General features: G+C 37.0%; 1 protein-coding gene across 7 annotated transcripts in view; it reads left to right on the forward strand.

Annotated features, from left to right (window-relative positions):
* The window catches only part of TAFA4 (TAFA chemokine like family member 4), a 79980-nt gene extending 67597 nt beyond the window's left edge, over positions 1-12383 (forward strand). For 6 of the 7 annotated variants that reach the window (XM_085300090.1, XM_085300093.1, XM_085300095.1 and 3 more), the window contains 2 exons: positions 5581-5664; positions 10548-12383. In XM_085300090.1, the coding sequence (XP_085156216.1) occupies positions 5581-5664; positions 10548-10654 (191 nt within the window). In that variant the 3' untranslated portion in view covers positions 10655-12383. Of the gene's footprint in view, positions 1-5580; positions 5706-10547 lie in introns of all 7 variants that reach the window. The other variant, XM_085300096.1, reaches the window with a different exon arrangement.
* Positions 12384-17016: the final 4633 nt, after the last annotated feature.

A 17016-nucleotide genomic window follows, 5' to 3' on the forward strand; every position in this document is an offset into this window, starting at 1 on the left:
TGTGTTTCTACAGCGTCTTTCATCCTGGAAACTTTAATTATTGGTAGTAACAGAAGTCAAAAGAGTTCATATAAAAATAAAGATGGGAAGGTGAAAATCAGTTTACTACAGGTTGGGATCTTCCAGAGCATTTTCATCCGAACATGAGATACTCACTTGTCATAGCCTGGATGAGGGCACTGGGCAATAAGTCTCTGGGTCAAGGCATTTTTTTATCCTTTGCCCATGACAACACTCTCATTAATTTTCTTCTTGCTCGCGTAATTGCATTTTGTATGCAGACAACAAGAAACTCTGTCATTTGTGTATTTCAGCTGAGTCCCGAAATCTATTGACAAGTATTGGCAAACAAAAAAAACAAGGCTATTTCTTCTGTACACATGCATGCTTCATTTTCCTGCTTTTTTTCTTTTTTTGAGCCCCCAGGCACAGGCCAACTTGATGGTTTGCGGAGTGTTGCTGTAGATAAATTGAGCGGCTAAGCTCAGAAAAAAGCAGAGCCTGTGAAAGGGAGTATTTAAATATGCAGGGAAGAGGTACTACACAGTCTGCAAAGCCTGCCTTCAATTGCAACTATACTACTCAATTGCAGCTATAGAAAATTTTGCTTAGCAAAGGTCARCTCATTCTTTTGTCAACAACAAAAAAACATTTACATTTAAAGTAATCATTATGAGATTTTGTTTTTACCCATTTTCTTTATGGAAACAAACATCCTTGAGTAAGTACCTCCAGCCTGGCTAACAACTACTGCCAAGAAGATAAAACATTAATAAGTTTCATCTGTAGTGAAGCTATCTTAGCTAAGTGCATTAAATGCATCTCTGAGTAAATTATCACGAGCCAAATCATCTTCTACCCAGGCAATTCTATCAGTCTTAGAATATAGAAAACATTCAGATAGGAAATAAATGTGAATGGGAATCAAGAATTATTTAAGAAGATCTTTTAGAGGGCCAAAGAACTGCAGTGAAGCAAAAGGACAATTTTGGCTGAAAGCCCCCTGGGTTCCAGTTTGAAGTGAAGAGAGGATATGGAATCAAGAAAACAAACAATCAGTAYATAACAAACAGATAAAAGAAGAAATAGCTGAGAAGATTTCCCTCCCACTGTTTTGAATGTATTTCAGAATACTTGGGAATTCAAAAGGATGCTATTGTTGTGTCACTATTCAAAGAAGAAAAGGAAATATACAATAGAATAAATAGTGTTCTGAAAATTTATACAGAAAATTTAATCCAGTGGGGTGGGAAAGAAATCTGTGTTTGTCAAGACTAAGGATAGTGTAAATTACTTTGTTAAAGTAAATGTGGAACACAAAGAAATCCACATGCACAGAGACACACACAGGTGTGAGTCCATAATGCATGAGATATTAAAAGCATTAATGCTGAGGCAGAAAGGTTCCATGGATCCATATCACTGTTCTGCTTTTGGTAACAAGTGGGATGGTGAGATACTTTCTACTTTATTGTTAACTAAAGAAAGTGGTAACTGACATCTACAGGGATTCTTTTTTCTATAATTCTAAGCCTGTTTTAGTCCTAACAAGCTGTCTAATAGTTTTCTGGTTAGCTAGTGTAATTTGATTTTTTTTTTTTTTTTTTTTTGAATACATGGGTTATTCTAGAAAAGTATTAATATTGTACCAGTTTTCAGAGGGTCAGTAGCATGGTCTGGATACTTAAGGTGCTGTTAGGTTGATATCTGTCCTATGCGAAATAACTGAGAAGCTGGTATGGTATCCAAGTAGCAAGGAATTCCTGAAATATAGATCACATGAGTCAATGTGATTTTCTGGAAAATAGATTTGCCAGACACAACTGATTTAATTATTTGAGGAGTATTCTAGACTGATACATGTAGTTGTTTGACTGGAAACGTTTAAGCCTGGTTCTTCCAAGTTTTTTTGCAAGATATCATGTATAATTTATTCATCCAAAGAACTGGTTTCTAAATATATTTGGAGGATTTAGGTCTTATTTTTTGTAAGCTGTTTAACTTTGAACCGTATGACATATTACTTACTACTATGTGCTCTGCTCTGTGTCAGTTACCTAGCATACCTAAAGCATAACTTTAAAAGCACAGCTCTCCATAGAGTCATCAGTGGGATATGGTAGTCAAATGGGACATGCRTATTGGGATTTCACAGTGCTCAGCTCTATGCCTGACACTCCGCAGCACTTCAAGAAATGACTTGAAAGCAAGTATAGGATCACTCCTGATAAAAAATCTGTGGTTTTCGTCCAGTGGGAAAAAGGAATAATTAGAGATGTGCCTAGGACAGTCACTTGAAGTAGTCCTGAAGTTAGACCTGTTTGAAAAAACTCTGTGTTAGTAAAGACAGGTGTATTATAAATGAAAAACTAAAAGAGTTCAATCAACTGCTTATCAGACAGAAAGCTGAGAAGTTACTAGATTGTAGCATGTTCAGTATCTTCACAAGAAGAATATGATGATTGCTAACAGGCACTGTAATGTAGGATAAGAAAGCACAATGGAGTAATTGGAAGAGGAAGAAAAGTAAGGCTGTGTGTTCGTACTGAGACTGTTTAACTGTTGGAGAAAAGTGACCTTTGGGGAAGTTTCTTTCTTCATCTGTTTCAGACTGGCTTTGGAGACACTGTGTAGCCACACACAGCTCTGGGACACAACACAGTGAATCACATGAGGCAAGACAAGATGATATATTGACATCTTTTGACCTTAATCTCTATGAATCTACTGTTTCCATGAAATCACGTTATCTAGGGAATGATTTCAGCAGCAGAATTATTTCTGGCAGGGTAACCCCCAGCCAATCAGCTGGCAGATATCAGGCTAAAGCAGTCTCCTTTTTCCTCATGAAACCTTGTTGTATATGAGAGTGGCATAGCTAGTCTCATTCCTCAGAAAAGTTATCTGTTGAAACCTCTTCAAGAGTGCCTCAATCTGATGAGAAAAGGAAACTTTTACATCCTTTAGCAAATCAAACCATTACAGTGACAATGATAGTTAAGGAATGCTTGTTATGAAGATGAGCCTATAACTCTAAGAATTTTAATGGACTGATCTCAGGGGTGTGTTTGACACAAACAGGTATAGCCAGTTAGGACAAATAGATCGGCAGAGTGGACGTTACAGATACTAAGAAATTGGACATAAAATGGATGTAAGAATTAGTGCTTTGATACAGCAAAGGATTGGGGATTTGCTGAAAGCAAATAGAATGAGATCTCTATTAAGTATTTTGAAGTGTTAACATTAATCTGAAGAGAGGTATCCACACAGAGTAGAAATCAGTCAGTGAAAGGGTAGGAGTCAGCTTCACTGAACGTGTCTCAACAAGAGATGAATAGAAGGTAAAAAATGCAGTCTATTGAAGAACTTTTGGATCTTGTTGGAGTTACAGCTTGACTTTGCAATGTTTTCCATGCACATCTGTGCTTGTTTCTAGGTAAAATGGTACTGTTGGACATGATGGGTCTGATTCACTATATTATATGCCTTATTTTCATGTGGTCCACTCATGCAAGGAAGTTGAATGGGCGTATTCGGTCAGTAGTGTGAACCCAGTTTTGTGTTGCACTTCTGGCTAGTCAACAAATACTTTTTGAATAAGGTGTTAGAAGCAGGATGATGCAGGTTGCATAGGTAAATAAAAATTGCTATACTCAGTACATTTTCCGTGGTCTCAAAACATACCGCAGTTGAACAAGTAATCAGCATGAAAAATGCTGGCTGTAAGGAGTTACCATGTCAGTAACAGAGGCACAAGTGATGCTAGGCACCTGCAGGAGAGAGCCATGTGAGAAGTGGTTTTCAAGGTCTGAAAACGAACTTATGTTTCAAGGGTAGAAGGAAATACATGGCAACAGTTTCACATAGCACAGCACAGGTTAAGTCTCAACATGTCACCATGTCCATATGCTCGAAGTAGCACTGTGCAGAATTGTGTAAGGCAGCAGCCAGGCCTCCCAGGAGGACTCGCTGGCTTTGGAGCTGAGCTCTAAAGATGTAGCTAGCTTGCTTCCAGGTTCTCCTGTTTGGTCAGGGACCACTGTACATGCCATCAGTCTTGAATCTAGACTTGTAGACTTGACCATACTTACTTGAAATAAATGTGGCATGGAAAATGCAACAAAGCTGATAAAGTAGTGAAGCTACAAAATAAATGATTGAACTCTATGTTTCAAGTAGAAATAATCCCTCATATCCCAGGAAGCACAGTCAAGTTTCATCCACTTCGTCAATCAACAGTTAATCAGCATAGATGCAGATGATCGTTGATCCAAATAGCTAGTGACAGGAATCATGCGTTCATTTTATAGTTTTGAGATTGAAAGACTAGTTTATAAAATAGTGTCTGAAGCCAAACTGGTGTTCCAGTTATGTCTTTCATAGTCAAAAGATGCCTCATCTTCTATGCTAGAGGGAAAGTACAAAACAAAAGTAACTGAGCTTTTCAGCAATATCCCAGTGTCAGCTTGCCTGTTTGTCACCCTAATTTAAAGGTTGCAGAAATATGACTCTACCTTGAAATTAAAAAAAAAAAAAAAAAGGAAGAAGAAGAAGTGTCTTACAAGAAGTAGGCTAAATTATTTTTATTCATCTCATTTGGATTATTTTTATTCATCTCATTTGGACGTGACATCTTTTAAAGCATGCAATTCAATATTTTGTGTGCAGAATAATGCAGAGTGAGTAAATCAACATTTTCATCCTTTTTATTTTGAAATTCAATTTAGGTTATGTAAGATTGTGAACAGATACATTTCATAATCATTTTCTGTGATTTGATAAATCCCATGCACAATGCAAAACTGAGAAATGTGTGTGGGGTTTGCAGTGTTTGGGGGGCAAAATGTATCTATTGTTATCAACAGTATTAAAAAGTCATGATGTTTGTAAAAATAACAAGTATGGTCCTGTTAAGGGAGGCTTGCTTAAGAGTAGAAAATTAATAAATTGGCACAGTGAAAGCATACTGTTGTAATCTTCCAAAATATATAGCAAAACCGGCAATGTAACTGGTAATGTAACTGGCAAGTAGACTTCTAGTTAATAATGCATCTGCTTTCCAGTGGTCACACTTCTTTTTTTTGCACTATCCTCTGACAGACCTCACGTGCTCACCTCTGTGCAATTCTATTTTCTTACCCAATGAAGAGAGAAACTGATGTTCTTTCATCCAGCCTTACATGTGCATATCCAAATTAAACAAGTCATACCACCTTACAGCAGGTACTTAACTGAAGCATATAAATGAAGGAGGCAAGTCACCTCTGTAGTCAGTGGAGACAGAAGACAATTCCAGAGGTCAATTCAAATGTTAGAGTTGAATCATTCTCTGGAGGTGCCTGGCTGTCTTTACTATTTTCACATGTCATTTACCCTTCTGTGTGCTGGTGAAGATTTTAGCCACATCTTAAGCTCAARCAGGATCAGTATGATCATAATGTAGTATCATAACAGTAATCGTTCATTTTACTTTTTGTAATCAAACAGCTAAACATAGCACAACAGCCTCCCTTCTAAAGTCAACAACAACAGCAATAATAATAAAGATTGTATTCTGTTTCTCTTTTCTCTTTCTAGCTTCCATTGTCCTACAGAAGTGGTGGTGTCATATGAACCCATGTTTGGATGGAGAGGACTGTAAAGTACTGCCAGACTATTCAGGTTGGTCTTGCAGCAGTGGAAATAAAGTCAAAACCACAAAGGCAAGTACAGAGATCGCCTATATTTTAAAGGTGGCAGCCTGCTGACAGCCCTTGCTTGTTGCATTGCATCTGCTGGTGTGAGCGCCAGCACTGGACTCCTCACTGTTTTGGAAAGCAGTGATTAATGCAGTGGTTCTCAGGGAGGAAAATGCTGGGTCAGAACTGCCTCTTCACTCCCAGCCTGGTTAAATTGCAGGTCGTAGAGTCAAAGAAGAGGAACCAAATGTAGCAGTTCAGGTCTACATGTCCTCCCTGCCTGTGTTTACAATTGGGTAAGAGCCTCACAAGAGTATCTCTTTGACTAGTTCAGCCCTCATACCATTTGTTTTTGGGGTGTGAACTTCGTACTGCTGGAGTGAAGACCCCTGCTTCCTAAGCAGTTTCTGAGTTGTACCTATCTGGGAAGAAAGGAGGGAGGTTTTTGTGAGTCCTAGACATCGACTGCCAAGTTTGCATGTTTGTGCTTTTCTCCATAGAGATTCGGTGTCATGAGTTGACTAAATTCCGTTAACTGGACTCTGTAACTCAGTTACACTGAGTTACCCACTGCTTCAGTCTTTAGTGAGCAAAGAAATCTTCTACTGTGCTCAGAGCTAGAGCTAGCACATTCCAGGATCAAGTCCTCAATTTGCAAACTGAACATAAGCATCCAGGGTCTTTACCAGGGCCACCAAAATTTATATTCCTGTGCCATTGGAAAGCCTTTTAGATACTGAAAGAAGTAGCCTGATTCAACTTGCTAAGAATCTGAATTAATGTCAGTGGGAACTGTGGAACACTGAGCACCACTAGGAAATCAGCCTGCCTCGGATCATTTCTAATTACAGGCCATCGGATAGACAGCCTGTTTTTGAAAGAACTTTGCTATGCCATTCTGTTTCTTAATTAACGGTCATCAGAAAGAAAATATCATGTCCTCTGTCTGCTTCACAGTCTAAAATTAGCTCAGTGCGTTAAACTTCAGCAAGTCATAGTGAACTACATGGCTGAATATATCATAAAACAAGAGTCTTCAGCATCCAATAGTAATCAAAGACATATACTTAGCTTTTCCCTTTACAACCTCTTCTAGCTGGGAATGAATGTTGTTGATAAGGTTACCTTCTGAGTTAATAAGCAACTACTAACACCAAATGTTGTTTAATAATGGCTGTTCTAAGAACTGAAGACTGTACTAAATTATATATGAAAGTGAAAATCAGATAGTTTGGGCAGCTGCAGTTTGATATTTGTGGTCCACAGYCCAGCCACACACACCTGTTGCATGGTGATAGGTTCAGTGGAAGAACCTGACCAAACAAGCCAGAGTCTGAAAAACCCTATTCCTTTCTCTAAGATCAGAGGAATTTTTACAGATCAATGTTATTTATCAAATGCTAGAGGTGTAGTCTGTAGTGCATCTATGCCTCAGCTGTACTTTCTGTGACTGGTACTACAGCTGGAAGTTGACCTGTACAGAGTGTTTTACTCTAGAATCAGTATAGGTGACTGGCAGTTAGTTACTGCAAGGCATAGATTACTGTCAGCCTTTGAATATTTTCCACAGGTTCTGACTTTAACTACTCATGCTTAGGTAAGAGGTAGAGTGGCAATGTCAAATACATGGGTGAGACAGGTGAAGTAGGAGTTCTATGTAATAAATAAGACAATTTAATTTATGGACATACCTGAAAAGAGGTGGCACTTTATAGAAAAAAGACTTTTTTGGAAAAGAATAAGCTATGGTTAAATATTTCTAATACCTTTAATAGATTCAAGAGGGATGAATGGGAAGAGCAAARAACTTTATGTTGGCATTGATGACGGAAGGCCTGAGGCGTCAAGTCTTCATTCATGCAGCTCTCTCCATTCCAATGAACAGTTCCCTTTAGTTCTTTGAGGTCAACTGACCATATGAGTCATATTGCCAGTGTTCACGAGTCTTGCTCATAAACAGTGAAAAGAGGCAGCCTCAGTCAGTGGGAGCTTACTAATAGAAGGGCAATTTTGACATGGATCACTTATTTTATTTTCCATGACACAAATTGCAACCACCAAACTACAGAATAATGCATTCTGATGAGTTAGGGATATCCTTATAAACCTAGAGTGAGACAAATCACCCTACCTTCAATTATACCTGTGCAAACTCATCAAATCCAATGAGTTTGTGTAGGTCTAAGAGAGGGCGGAGTTTAGCAATGTGTGTGCAAATGTTACTACATTAAAGCCTTCCTCTACTTTGCTGGGATCTGGAGAAATGCATTTTGCACTGATTAGGAGATTACTTTAAGGGGCATTTAATTGGAAGGGTAAGAAAACAACCAGCACTCACGCTTGGATATGAGATATTTTACTAAATTACAGATATGAGTTCTATTTGTTTTTTCTTTCATGTTTTTTTTTCCTTTCAGTATCCTTTTGCTCCTTTATATTCAAGCACCGTAAGGAAGAGCTATCTTTTCTTGTGCATGTGATTAGCATCAGCACAGGGGAGATCCTGATTTTGACTGGTGTACTGGGGTATTGCAACAATATAAATAGAAATATGAATGACTGATTTAGTGGTTTAACATTGCACTGAAATGACACAAGACAGTCCTGAACTTTAGGTAGTGATTGACTGTGTTTGAGAAAGAAACAGGCCGGTAGTAGACTTCCTTAAAGGAAGTGTCCCTTTAAAAGGCATCTCAGCCCCTCACTTCTTGCTTAACATTTCTTATAAATTCTTCCATTGTTTGTTGTATGTATTTTATATGTGGATGCTTCAGGGAAGTCACTGCTTTCCTGCTCTGCTTTTCAGTAGTTTGATTTTGACCCATACCGGCTTTGTCTATGCATTTACCTTTGTCTAACCCAGGAGAGTTATTTTAGAAGTTAGGATTTAATGTAGCTGTTTCCTCGGTWGTAGTGATATTTCCAAAAGCTCATACTATCCCCAGGTCTTTCTACTCCAGTAGCCAGCTTTTAGTATTGTACCTCTTGAGAATCAGTCTGAAATCATGATGTTTGTCATCTTTATTAGTACAAGTAAAAAGGACTTGAATTGTCCAAGGTTTTGTGGGTGACATTCGTTATGCCTAGTTGTAGCAACGTTTCCATCCCAAATCAATTGTTTAGAATTCTCCAGGGTCAGATGGAGAGAAATGGGTGATCATACAGTGTAACTGTGCTCATCTGAAAAAAGGTGTTCCCGAGGAAAGCTGATTTCTCTCTTCTGTAGCTTAAGGAAGGCTCAGATGACAAGCTCACATGCAGATGTCTTCTTACTAGATGGTAAATGCTGGGTCACAGAATCTGTCTCTGTATCCATATTTCTTTTACAGAAATGTCTTATGTTGTGTGTGGTTTTCTCTGTCTACCAAGATTTGTGGCTGTTGCACAATTATAATAAGTAGTGATAACTCTGTATTCTGAACAGTAGCATGTGGCACATACAAGATTAAACTGGAAAGTAAATAGGTTAATTTTACAACAATTACCTTGTTATAGGGAAAAGTAAAGCATAGTATAACATATTTTTGATTAAAACTGAACCAAAGATTTGTCCAATTCAATCAACAAAATATGTATTAAATACATTTATTAAAATTACACACAACCAGAGTACTATATGAACTGCCTTATCTAATTATGACTAGTAGTCCAGCCAGTGCAACAACCTTCTGTCTCGGTGCTGAGATACTTAAATGAGAAAAAGACAGCAAAACCCTTGTGGACAATTACAGCAAATGTACCCATCATGAAATTCTTTCAATTTAATAGTTGGCTTAAGAATAAAACACCAGAGTTCAGATTCATTCCATATTATTTCTTTTTCTATGTTATGTAGCAAAGATGATCTTATTACCATTTAAATTTCTAATAAGTTTTTTAAATCTTACTAAGACCCTGGATCAGTGCTAGCTGGGACAAATGAGTTTCACAGTTTCACAGGTTGAAAACAGGAAATATGCTGAAATAGGAAATGCCATTTAATCACTTCAAGGCTTCTATCTTTTCATTTGTGAAAATATTAGAGTAACTTGAAGTATATGAAGCTTGGGAGAGTCCTCATGTTTCTCAGTATTTGGATGAATAGTTACAGTAAGTGAGGCTGACAGTTAAACATGTGAAAAGCTGAAGAACTCTTACACAAGTTATTTCATGAAGGGAAATATATAAGCCTCTGTTTAGCTTAGTAGCATGTCCAGACACCACTGAGCACAGCTGACAGACTTCCTCCCTATAAGCTGCCTGTTCCCATTCATTTCCAGGATGGGGTGTCTGACATGAGCCCTTATCACCATTGGGCTTGCATAACAGTGTATTTATACATTAAGGCCTGCACATCCCTGAAGCACCTGACTGGGTATGCATATGGATATAATGGGAACAAACCACAGGATCCCCTGGGAGATGTGATATCCAGGAGTGGCTGCTGTTGCAAGAACAATTCATCCACTCTGCAGACTGTTCTGCCTGATCCCTAGCTCTCTCCCATGAAGCAGACCCCTGGGAATGGGTAGCAGTTTGCATGAATGATCCTTTGAGATGTGTGTCATACGTTTGTGTTGTGGGCATTGATGTTGAAAATGGTGGTAAGCAAAATAAAGCGGAAGGAGATTACTGTGAGATGTTGAAGGCAATTCAGTAATAAACTGCCATTCTTTCTCTACTAATCTCTGCTATACTTTTGAATAATAGTATAGTCAACATAGATTCTGCTTCTGTGTAAGTTATATGGAGCATATAGTTATGGCCAGAGCATGTTTATTCRCTGTGTATTCACATGTACAGTTTCTTCACAGCATCAAAGCATGTTTTATCATACTACTTTGATCACTTCAATGTAAATAACTCTCTCTCTTTTTTTTTTTTTAGGTAACACGGTAGCAAAAAATAAACCTGTGGGTCATTACTGGAACAATGGCATGTGCAACCATGTTACTTCACTGTTACAGAGACCCTTTTTTGTGACAATGACATAGACTTAACTCTTTGAACTTGCAAAATTAGTGCGCAAAAAGGACAATACTTCTATGTTCAACTGTGATTGTAGTTCTTGAACCTAGATTTTGCTATACAGAATGATACATGTTTAATTTCAAAAAGAAAAGCAATGAGATTTGTTTCTTCCTGAAATGCACATTGGATTCCAGGTTCTGACACCTGGCAACAGTTCTTGAAAATACACAGCTGGACTTCTGTGGTGYGTCAGGGATAAGACTTTCTTTATGATGCTAAGAACTGTAAAATTGCTTTAAATGATTTTATATCATTGAAGTAACCTAGRGGGTCATAGAAAGATAATGATTATGTTACAACCAGTATGGATTTGTTTGAAGTACTTCTCACTTTACAATACAATCTAGTAATATAAAGCTGATCCTGATGCTAAGTGGGTCAATGGAATAGTGTTAGTAAATGATGTCAGTGTATTTTCAGCTGTGATTTAGTAAATCAAGATTGAATGAAGATGAAAKGATGGCACTTATAAATTAGTAATAATAATTGTAAGGCATATTTTGTTTATATCTGTGCAATTATATTTATTTCATAGATAGTTCTAGGTATTTTAACTTTTACATTCATAAGTGATGGCAGGGAAGCATGAAGAAGAGACAAAATTTGAAAGTAGACATAGTTTTTCTTGTTCTAAAATAAATCCATTCTCTAGGGGAATAGCAAAGTATACATATTYCTTGCCTCTTTGAATCTAGATATGGAAAAGAATTTAGCCATTAGCTAGAAATATTCATTGAGATGCCTCAAAAAAAGAGARCATGCTTATATTGCATAAGGAAGGCTTGCTGGAAGAGGGGGTAATTTGTTTGGATTTTCATAGCTTTAGTTATATCCTAATAGGTAACATACTTAAAATTCGTGAGCAGAGTCCTAGATAAAAATGAACCTTCAGTTTCAATTAGTTCTTGTTTAGAATGATTATAATAATTAAATGTCYAGTTCCTTGACAGACTGAATTTCTAAGTGGTTACACTTTGTGACACATAATTGTTCCATATTATTGTACATATGTTTCATACTGTTTTTCTTATTTTCCTGTTACAGTTTTTTGTCATTAGGCTTCATAAATAGCAGAGGTGAAGCCGTAGCCAGTCTGTTCCCACTTCCATCATTTTTTGACTTAAGATGCATTGAAACAAACTAATATGCAATGATGCAGATAGATATCATGCAGATGAACTGCTGCTAACCCAGCTACTGAATTCATTGTTATGCTTTATGTAAATATGAGGGTAAAAATATACAACCAATTTTTATATACCAAAAATGCCAAAAATATTGAGTGTGTGTTGTACTAATTTAGGTCTTTGTGCACAAGCTTTCTAGTTTATGGGAAAGATACCGTCAGCAATGTGAAGCTATTCAGAGTAATAATTGTTAGTTTTTGATTTGCTGGAGTGAGTGGGAGTATTCATCCAGTKAATTTCATTGAAGTCAGTGGTGGGAAGGTCTGGCCTGTGTTTTGTTTTTGATTTCTCTGGTTTAGTTCATTTTCAATTATGTATTTGATTACAGCTGGGATCGTAGTGGTCATTGCACTTGGTGATAAGTAAACAAGAAATTTTCTGCTCTGTATTTGGACAGCTGAACAGTTATTCTACCTAATAGACTCGGCTTGCCCTAATTAACTCTACATTCCCAGTATTTTTCCATTGTTTCGATTTTCTAATTAAATTTTAAAATTACCTTAAATATGTCTACCATTTCTGTGCATACGTATTCAACAGTATCATCAGTGAAGTTCATTTTTGTTTATTGTTTGTATAAGGCTGATTGACAACCGGTATCTATTTATTTATTTTGGTATGAACTGTACAAAGGCATAGTAAAACATCTTTTCTGAGATGTTCTAATATAGACTGACAAAAAAGAAAAAGGATTTTAGAGAAAAACTATCTTTTTCTTTCTTCTTTTTTTTTTTTTTTTGAAAATAAGTACAAAGAAAATAAGCTATTTTGCCAGTGATCACATGCTAGATTTGTGGCAGAGTTGAGAACTGAGGCAAAATTTCTTATATCTAATTAAGTTTTTCCCTTGAGTAGCATAAAAGTGGTACAGTATGTTACATGCCTTGCAGTAGCCATCTGGAAGGTACATTTGCAGTGTCAATTAGGAGGGGAGAAAGTTTGACATAAGTTTGATAACACAGGATTATGAAATACAGCCCAAATGAATGACTTGCCTTCCTAGAGCCTCAGCCCTTGACAATGCTTTTATATTTCTAAAGCAGCTATGTTTCAGAGGATCTCCAGTTGATTTACAGCCTTCCTGACTTACTGCACAAATGCTGTAATACATGCCTGTCTCTGTTTGGAGGTTTGCCACTTCTTCCAATGCTGTTGTCTGGCATCTGACATCAGTATTGTTGTTCTACTGAGCCATCCCAAAACTGAGGGCTCTGCCAGCAGCTCTGTTAGTAGAAGAGATCAACATTCTGGATTCTTGGTGTGTTCTGTATGTAAACGGCTTAGTTCATGCATATCTACTTGCTCTAGAAGAGCAGTATTCATAAGCAGCATACTGGCAATCTCTTAGAAACCTCAGCTTCCCATTGCTAAGCCTCTCTGGGGCTAAAACTCTTGGGTCATCGTGTCCAGGTTTTTGTTAGGACAGGAGCTACCTCCTTGTAGAATTAGATCCATAGGGTGAACTCCTCTGTCTTAAGATCACAAGGTTTTGCCATACTATTTCTAACATAAGATTGTAGCAGGCACTAACTGTTCAGATGAAAGRTTATTCTGATTTCAAGACTGAGCTGATTCATGTCCTGATCGTACCTCTCTATTACTTCTTAACTTTGTTATTTTTTCCCCTCATTAGTATGGCCCTGATGTATTTATAGAGAATAGTCTTCCCTCACTCAGCTGACATTTCAGTAGGCAAAAAATAACCATGGCCTCTTCATCTCTCTTTTTCTTCATTTATCTGTGTAGCCCTCTTTGCATCCATTGCAGCTTAGGTGAATCTTTTTTTGAACAAGRATTGCAATAATTATGTGCTTCACTTGACATATACTGTTGCCAGGTTTCTACAGTATCTTTAGCACTTTCCCATCTCTTCTGGAAATGCTTCATTTTCTACAGYCTATGTTGCTTTTGCCTTTTTCATAACTGCCTCATGCTAACAACTGCTAGCAAATGCTAACAAGTCGGCCAGCATTTGACTAATATTCTAGGCTGGCTTCTTTTCAGCTTGTGCACTCCTTGCTTATAGCATATGTTCTTACTAATCCTACCTCAGAGCGTATCCTTGAAGTTTGCACTGCTAAATGTCATCCACTGTTACTATCCCAGTCTGAGATCATGAGATTCTGCTTCTCCTCTGTGCTGATATTTTCTGTGTGCCTCTTTGCAAGACGAAGAATGAAAGACCCTAGGACTGTCAAATGAGGAACTCCACTTCAAACTCCAGTCTAATTCTTTTAAAACAGAAATTGCCATTGTTCAGTCTTTAACCAGTTCCTTACCATTGTCCTTATCTTCTCCAATTAGATGAGGAATTCTCTGTGGTATTAAAATAAATGTAGATCAAACTAGATTCATTGCATTTTCTTTATCTGAAAAATAATCTTAATAGAAATCCCTGCATGGTTTTCTTTGCATCCTACAACTCTGTTAAATCCCTGGTAGATTTTATTCCATTTTTTAATTTACCTCTAAGTCTGTTATCTTCCAGGATTTGTATTAGAATTGGTTCCTAAATAGTGAATAAAATTCTTACATTTGCTGTATTTTTTTTCAAATGGTTAGTGCATAACAAACCTACAATAATAGAAAATTTCTTTGAAGAAACTTTGAAGTTTGCTTGCAGACTGAGCAGACCCYGAGTTAAGAGAGCAGTTAAGACTTCTGTCATAACAATAGATAATTCTGTATTTATTTAAATATAGGYGATCCTGTAAGAAACTTTTAGGTATTTAGGATAAATGAATGCCTATAAACTGTGGTAATCTCATTTAAAGGACTGTCTTTCACAGCACAGTGTCCCCAAGCACTGAATTGGGCAATAGTTCTGGACAGGCTGAGAATGGATCTGCTTACTTTGGACTACAGTGGTTATGTTGAGCCTCTCTGAATTCATGAGGATGTTTTTTCAGGGATTTTCACTGCATAGAGGTGAAACTCCTGTACCTAAAAATGTAGTAGGTATTGACTTCCTCTCCAGTTATGTTAGTATTTAGTTCATCAGCTAGAACCCTTTGAAAAAATAGAATTCTCTAGACAATGRTAGATGTTGAGATTTTGCAAAACGACAACTTTACCTTGATGACTAACAGCACATCTTCCCTTTTTTTGTCTTTTGCTTGTTAAATAGATTTTTTTAAAGCCTGGACAGTATTTTCAGTTTGTAATTTAAACTCTAGAACCCTGCATGTGTATGTACCAGCTACCACTTTTTAGGMATTTCAGTGGAAATTCACAAAAGTAATAGTTTAGAATTAACACCATGTACCAACCTTCAGGAGACCTTTTGCTTTTTATAAATCACCATAGCTTTATTATTGTTAGGAGGACAAACTCACCCACAAGGAGAAATTAATATTACTGTTAGAATAYTTCAGGGCCCATTCTACCCTGCTATGTGTGTGTGTGACATTCCCATTAATACTAGTAGAAATTATATGCACTCAAAAGAAGAACAGCTTTGGTAGCATAGATAAAAAGATTGTTCATTACAGTCATTTGCACAAAATGATAGTCAGTGAAATTTTGCCAGAGAAATCACTACAAGGTACACTGAGCCCTGAGGCTCAGCCCTGTGAAATGTCACTACTGCATTTACTCAGCCCAGGATGAGTCCTGGAAGTGAATGTGGCTTTCTGGGCCTTTGAAATGTAATGTATTAGAGCCCTGTGAAAGGTGCAAACATGAGTGAGACTGTGTGGAAAGTCTTCAGTTCCTACCTCCCTCTTCTTGCCCATCCCATAGAAGGAGAATTGAGTGTACAGTTTTGCACTCCTTCCTAGAACTGAAGTTCAGAGACTCATAAACCTCTTTAGCCAATGTAAGTTCTTCATTTTGGAAGATATCTAAAGGCATGATCAGACCAAAAGTGATTAAGCAATACATCTTAACAAGATGTATTCAGCTGAAATGCAGCTAATATATATGCTTATGGTGTATAGTGATAGGAAATAAAGTCAACTAGCTTAACCTACTATGAAGGCTGCAGTTGGTAGGCAGTAACTTTTTAAAATACATTGACTCTCTCATTCGTAGTTGTCTGTCGCAGCCCTAAAGTGTACTGTATCTACCAAGTAGTAGCTTATTTAGGAACTTTGGATGATCTAGCACTAGAAGTGCTTCTACATTCAGGGTATAAAAGGGTTTTTATCTTAGTACGGGAAATTTTGCAGAACTGTCCCTTTCTGCTTAGATCTTGGTCCTTAGCTGTTGAAGACTTTTCAACAGAGGAACAGAAACACAAATGTTGTGTCCATTCACTGGAATTCTGTTTCATTCCATGTCAATGTATATTGGTATGAAATTGCACAGATTCTTAAGGGCATTTATATATAAACTTACGTATTGTAGGAATCTGATATCCCTTCTACTTTTTAATATATGCACTAGGTGAAGGTTTGGTAATCTCACTAATACTGCTTTTGGCTATGTAGTCCTTATAAGTGTTCTCTATAGTTTAAGGTTGTGGATGGATGTACTTTCTTTATATCATTTTTTTTTCTTTAAACCATCAGGAATATTTTTGATATAAGTGCTTTCTAGTCAGAAAACTTCTTCCTGAAGTAAAGGAAACTTATCTCAGTAAAGGGAAAGTTTTATTCTGACATGAAAAGAAAGCTAAGAGGGACCAGCTTCATCCTACTGTAGAAATGGTCTCTACATKGAGCCAGAAGGTAAAAAAGTAGAATTGGTAAGATAACTTTATCTCAAGATAGTCAATATTTTTTGTGTAGAGATACTTTAATAGGCTTTTCAAGGACAGTTGATTACATGTAGTTTTCATAAGCCTAAGACTGAAGAGAACCACAATAACTGGAAAAATAATTATCTTGCATCTTATAAGAGCATCTACAATGCCATCCATCAACAACTGTGAGAAAGATGAGGATTATTGCAACAGTGGCGAAGTAACCAAAAACAAAATATACAAATGGGTACAGAATCTGTTTGTCTGCTCTGCAGTACTATAAGATCCACTCAGGTTCAAGCACTGAATGATTTTCCAATTTACAGAAACAAGATTTTTTTTCTTAACCRTATTTCTCAACATATATGGCCAATTTCTTAAAATTCACCAGTACAAGTGATTTACAAACAAAACAAGTCAGTTAGTTGCTTACAATTTAAATTAAGTGACCCTC

Source organism: Rhea americana, unplaced genomic scaffold (genome assembly GCF_003343005.1).
Source record: "Rhea americana isolate MKP2758 unplaced genomic scaffold, rheAme1 scaffold_16, whole genome shotgun sequence".
NCBI lineage: Eukaryota > Metazoa > Chordata > Aves > Rheiformes > Rheidae > Rhea > Rhea americana.